The 5,638-nt window shown below is 39.3% G+C and overlaps 1 protein-coding gene across 1 annotated transcript; it reads right to left on the bottom strand.

The window, feature by feature from the left end:
- Positions 1 to 224: 224 nt before the first annotated feature.
- Positions 225 to 5,327, bottom strand: stard14 (START domain containing 14). The gene is made up of 6 exons (XM_047354055.1): positions 4,784 to 5,327; positions 3,622 to 3,769; positions 3,256 to 3,359; positions 3,004 to 3,121; positions 2,865 to 2,917; positions 225 to 1,287 (listed from the first exon to the last, which is right to left on the bottom strand). Exons 1-6 carry the CDS (start codon positions 4,952 to 4,954, stop codon positions 1,081 to 1,083), a joined length of 801 nt encoding a protein of 266 aa, XP_047210011.1. The 5' UTR covers positions 4,955 to 5,327; the 3' UTR covers positions 225 to 1,080.
- Between the last annotated feature and the right edge of the window lie 311 nt (positions 5,328 to 5,638).

Below are 5,638 nucleotides of genomic sequence, written 5' to 3'. Positions count from 1 at the left end.
TCTTTGAACTTGACTCGTGATGATTTGACGTCTTTCATTAACACAACGTGACACAGAAAAGATGAATAACCGTGGCTCAAACTCTGTTAACCTTTTCTGTATGCTGGCAGAACCTGCACCCCGCTGGGAGTCAACTTGTTTGTTCCAGAATGAGTAGCCAAACCCGTTTCACTTGGTCTCTAGAGAAACTGACCTCATGAGAGGAATTCAGTCAATAGCTCAGATTACTCTGGTATGCTAACGTTTGTTAGGTTTATTTTAAAAATTCCAACATCAGAAGAAGAAACAAAACTCACTTCAGCCAAAAAGGCATCATTACAATCATGGCTTCACCAGTTTAGTGTAATAAATAAATACAATAAAATACCAATCAAGGTTATAACCATACTCGAATGCTAAACCAACATTGCTATTGACTTAAAATGTTCCTTTTTAACTCCATTGCACTTCATTTGATTGCACAACGTCTTCATTACACACCGAAGGGACAAAATCAAAAATTAACTTCTGGTTAAAGAAAAAAAATGCAAAAAATGAATAAATACTCAAGCTGCAGCATTTTTTTCCAAAATACTAGCATTAAACCTGTGTTTTATCATTTTAACTGGCCATACTTGGGCGTTTACAGAATAAAGGGACTATTTTAAGTGTCTGTCTGATGTTTTAACCGAAAGTTGTGTTTTAGGAATTAGGATGGAGCATGGTTTTATTTTTAGTTTACAGACACCAAAAATAAGTTAATATTTAACAGCTTTGCTCCATTTCCTTTCACATTAAGCTTTGCGTGTTTCACATAGGTAGAAAACAAATACCCTGGCAGAGGACCTGTTGTACTGTTTTACAAATATCCCCCACCTTTGTTCCTGTACACAAGCGTAGATTCAATGAAGTGAATGGCACCTAGATCTTTGCTCTTTAGTGCATGAACACAGTTGTAAACATTTGATGCTATTAAAAAGTGAAGGATTTGGGTTATATCAAAGAGAGTTGGGGGCCTTAACGTCTATTTTTAAAAAAATATATACAGTTCATCCCCCGATCCGTCCCTCTCTGGCCACCTTTCCTCCTCCAGCGCAAATTTTAGCTGCTGTCCTCACTTTCCAGAGCATCCTTTTTGGAGCTTTCGTCCACATTTTGCAGCGAGTCCGCTCTCTGTATGGACAGGTCGGCAGGGTCCATCATGGGGAGGTTGCTCTGCTCTGGGTAGAGCCAGGGCTTCAGGTCAGGAGAGTTCTGCTGTTTCCACGCTGAGTAGTTCTGTCCCGCCTTGTGTACACACTTCATCACCTGGAAAGATTAGAGATGACAATTAGAGGGCTGCGCCATGACGCCAACGATTTTTACCACACCCACACTCTCGGCTAAGCTCAAAGTGAAAAGGTGGCCATAAATCACTGACAGATTACATTGAAGGTAGATTAGTCAAGAGTTGCACTGATTGTGAGAAACTCAAACTCTTTCCCCATGTGGAAACGGAAGGACAAAAAATAAATACATTTTGTCTGACTGGTTTTAGAATACAGCGCAAATGGTCAGAAAAAAATTGTAAAGCAACCAAATATGTTGCATTTGCCTGCTTTATTGTCCCTTTTTGACTGGATTGCACAAAGCCTCCTCAGTTCGCCCTTCTCTCCTCCTAGTCAGCAACCTCATAAGCTACCTCTCATATACTTGACCACTTATTTCTCTAGCTAGTTAAGAGAGACAAACAATCCTAGAAACTCTTGCATATCGTACATATTGTATATAATTTTATTTTATAACCTATTTCCATTGCTTGTAGTTCTGATCCCTATTTGCTCTTGTCAACCCTTATAAAATATACAATATTAATGACCCCTGATCAAACCACAATTGGTAGTGGATTAATTAAAATATTTTTGGTTTATGTCAGTTTTCTACTATTAATTTTCTTTGTTCTGTTTTTGCTGTTTTTAGCGGTTTTAACACAATCTGTCACATTTTCAGCATCTGAAAAATAAATACAATAGTTTTCTTAGCTAAAAAGACAAAACAATTACATCAGTAGAATATTTCAAGATAAATGTCTGGGGCAGACCAGGTTAGCTGGATGGATTCAACGTCACATTACTTTCTCCTAACAAAACGACTGAGCCTCCGTTGGGGGGTAAGTAGATGCTACGGTTTGAGTGGTTGTGAACTTCTGAACTGTTTGGTGCAATAAAAGGTCAAACAAATGTGTTTTTTTATGTTTTAGATGCTTGGATATCATGCCAGACAAGGTGAAAAATTATAAGGCATGATTGCTAGTCAATGATTTGCAAACGTTGTACAGAAAAACTTTAAAGTACAGGGACCACAACAGCAGGCAGGCTGAAGTGCCAGACGTTTTGTTCGGTTACTTCAGTGTTTTTCACGCCGGCCACGACATCCATTTGTTTGCTGATTTTATATTTTTATTGTGCCAATCTGTGCCGAGTTTTTACTGACTCCCATTGAAAGCATGCAGTCTACCCCCCCTGCATTTCCTGCTATTGGGGTCCAAGTTCAGGCTCTCCGTATCTGTTTTGCTACAGGGCATAAGAAGCTGCAAAAACCTGTAGTTGCTCTAAATAGTTTCAATTGATGAAACCTGAGAAACTGGTTCTGCAACACCTTGAGCTGAGATTCTTCTTCCTCAGCAAGTTTTACCTGGACACGGCCCTTAGGTTGTGTCTATGGCTACCATTGTCAATTAAAACTTAAGGAACCCAAACACACCCTCTTCACGTGCACGTTTTGTGTTCTCTGCACAGACACACACCCACATCTATAGAAATGCTAATTCACATTTTGCGTGCTGGGGTAAACTAGTCAGCTCTTGCTCTACTGTTTAAGGTGGCTGAGTTTGTGGCAGAACTTACCCGAGGAGCGAGCACTTGGGATGCTTTGTTTACCACCCATTTTGGGAGAGAACCTAAACAAAAAACATGCTTGGGTTACAAATATCCCAGAAGAAATGTTAGGCAGGGTTCTTCAGGATCTGTTTATGTATTTTCTTACCTTTCGGGTCAGCTTGTGAAAGATAAATGAAAGTACAGCTGTTCGGTCCTGTGGGTTTAATGAAATAACCCGTCAGGAGGGACACTGCTCTCACAAGATGGCCTTGAGGTGGGTGTTTCTGCAAGTGAGCCACAAAAAGTTGCATTAATAGTGAGAAAAGATAGTTAAATAGTTTAAGTTAACAATTAAGATATTGGTGTAAGAAAACATGTCAAAGGTTGTTATAAATGCTAAGAGGAGGAGAAGACGTACCGGGTGTTTGACGGAGAAATTGATAATTATGTACTCATCATCCATCACCCGCCATGAACGCAGAGTCACTACATCTCTGTTCTTTATTGGCTTTGGACAAAGCCCTGCAGATGGAAAGTAAAAACATAATATTTTCCATCAGTCTATCATTCTCACAGCAACAGGTCCTTGTGTTGTGACAATAAATACTCTAGTGTAACAAGACGCCACTCAGTCCTCATGGGAAAGTGTAAACAGAAGCAACAGGTTTGTGGAAGGATTAAAAGCAGTGAATATGTCCCACATAGGATGTTAGAGATGAGGTTTAAATAAGAAAATACAGAAACAACTAAAACTGGAGTGGAAAAGTTTAAGCTGAGTACTCACAAGAGTAGTAGCCCACATCAGCATTGTCAGAGAGCCGGGCAATGTCAAAACTCTCCAGCATGTTGGGATCCCAATTCTTACGGTACTGACCGTCATGAATAACGTCGTACATGGTGGCAGCCGACACATCTTTGATGGTCATTTTACACTGAAACATGAACAAAGTGTTATTAAACCAATGCAATAACACTGGTTCCCAAACTTCTAACTCACAAAGCAACAGTGGAGCAGACCTAGTGGATGAGTATATAAACATTACTAATAAGCCAGTACAATTAGTTTTTTTTTATTTTTATTATCCTCCTTAACATTTATGCCAACAAATGTGGCTGTTTTATTATAATTTATGGCAAAAACTACATATTACAGCTTGTACTTTCCTGGAACTATAGAGGTTACTCTTTGGAGCTTATCATGTACTTTCCTGAAACTTCCAAGGAACTACCCCGTTCTTTACTTGGATCTGTTGTAGGAACTTACCTGTGCCTTTCATGTAAACAACCTACAGGTTTCTCTTAATTTGCCAGTTATTTTCCTGAACTTGCCTGCTACAGGACTATAGTTTTTATGGGACAATCATTGGAACATACCTGTACCTTTTTATGTAAACTACCTGTAGCTATCCTTGAACTTGCCTGTTACTTGGGATGCTAAACAAATGATCTGATAAGTAACATAAAAACTCCAGGTGAGCTTTATGAATGTTTTGCGAAGGTTACATGAAATGTACATTTAGGTCATGTGAAAGTTCCAGGTAGGTTAGCTCCAAATTTAGAGAAGTTAATGGTAAGTTCTATGAAAGTTAAATTATGTGTACCTTCTGTAAAAGCTCTTGGTAAGTTCTACAAGGGTTCAGTGTGAATTCAGTAAAAGTCCTGGGTAAGCTCTATAAAAGTTCTGTATAGATTCCATGAAGGTTCCTGGTATGTTACAGGAAAGTTTAAGACAGTAATGTCCAATTTCCTGAAAAGTATATTAGTATCATGTAGTGCAACCCATTTTAGTGATTTAAGTTCTAAAGAGGATCTCAAGACTCCGTTTGTTGATTTGTGACCCACATTGGGGTCTCTGCCCTTACTTTGAGAAACCTTTCTGACACCATCAGTCTGGCGGAAAAATACGAGAATTTATCACTAGACAATAACATTTCATGTTAACTTACCTTGATTTTGTGCACTTTAGGTGAGCTGTTCCCCCTATTTTCAGGCACTTCGATCCACACTTGCATCCCATTATTGTCATATTTGTTCAGCCAGTTCTCGGTGGCCAAACATTGCTTCTTGAAGTCCTCAAAGGCATCCTCGGTGGGTAAAATACTCGGACGTCCTGACATGGTAGTCTAGTTTTAAGCAAAAATAAAATAAAAATCAGTTCACTTTTTTCCAGCAGGTGTTTGGGGGATCCTCGCACCACAACTTAAGGACTCTTCTGCGGCTGCCTGTCTCTGCTCAGATGCATATATACGCGGCGATCACCGATCGGGTCGGGCAGGATTCCTGTATTAATTCCAGAACCATTCCTCTGAACAATGACAGTTTCTCCCACTGACGTGAGAGCGCTTCCGGAATCCAGGTGTGCGTAACGTGGCGAAAAAAAGGCAGGTCCCGCCCACATGACGGGACCAGAAGTTCAAAACACAAGTGTTGATATGCGCTACAATTTAAACAATAAAACACATTTTCCCCAGGTCGAAACTAATACTAGAAGACATTAAGAAGCTTAGAGAAGACGGATAGACTTGAGTGTGGCGAGATTGTGGGAGGATTAAGAGAGTGGGCGTGGGAGGATTGCTCAGGGGTGATGCAGCCAACACAACATTAAGTACACTGATAAAACAAACTGTTAGAAATAACCACTACATTTTAATTGCATATATTTAGATGGATATTTTAAGTAGAATTGTACTGAACACTAACCAGTTACTTAAATCAATTCAAACACATTTTAAGTTAGTTGGTAGGGATGTTAATTTAATTACTCAGATAAATTTGTTGGGTTATAACTACTCTTTTCTGTA

The sequence above is a fragment of the Girardinichthys multiradiatus genome, chromosome 23 (genome assembly GCF_021462225.1).
Source record: "Girardinichthys multiradiatus isolate DD_20200921_A chromosome 23, DD_fGirMul_XY1, whole genome shotgun sequence".
NCBI lineage: Eukaryota > Metazoa > Chordata > Actinopteri > Cyprinodontiformes > Goodeidae > Girardinichthys > Girardinichthys multiradiatus.
This window is presented reverse-complemented; position numbering and strand designations above follow the sequence as displayed.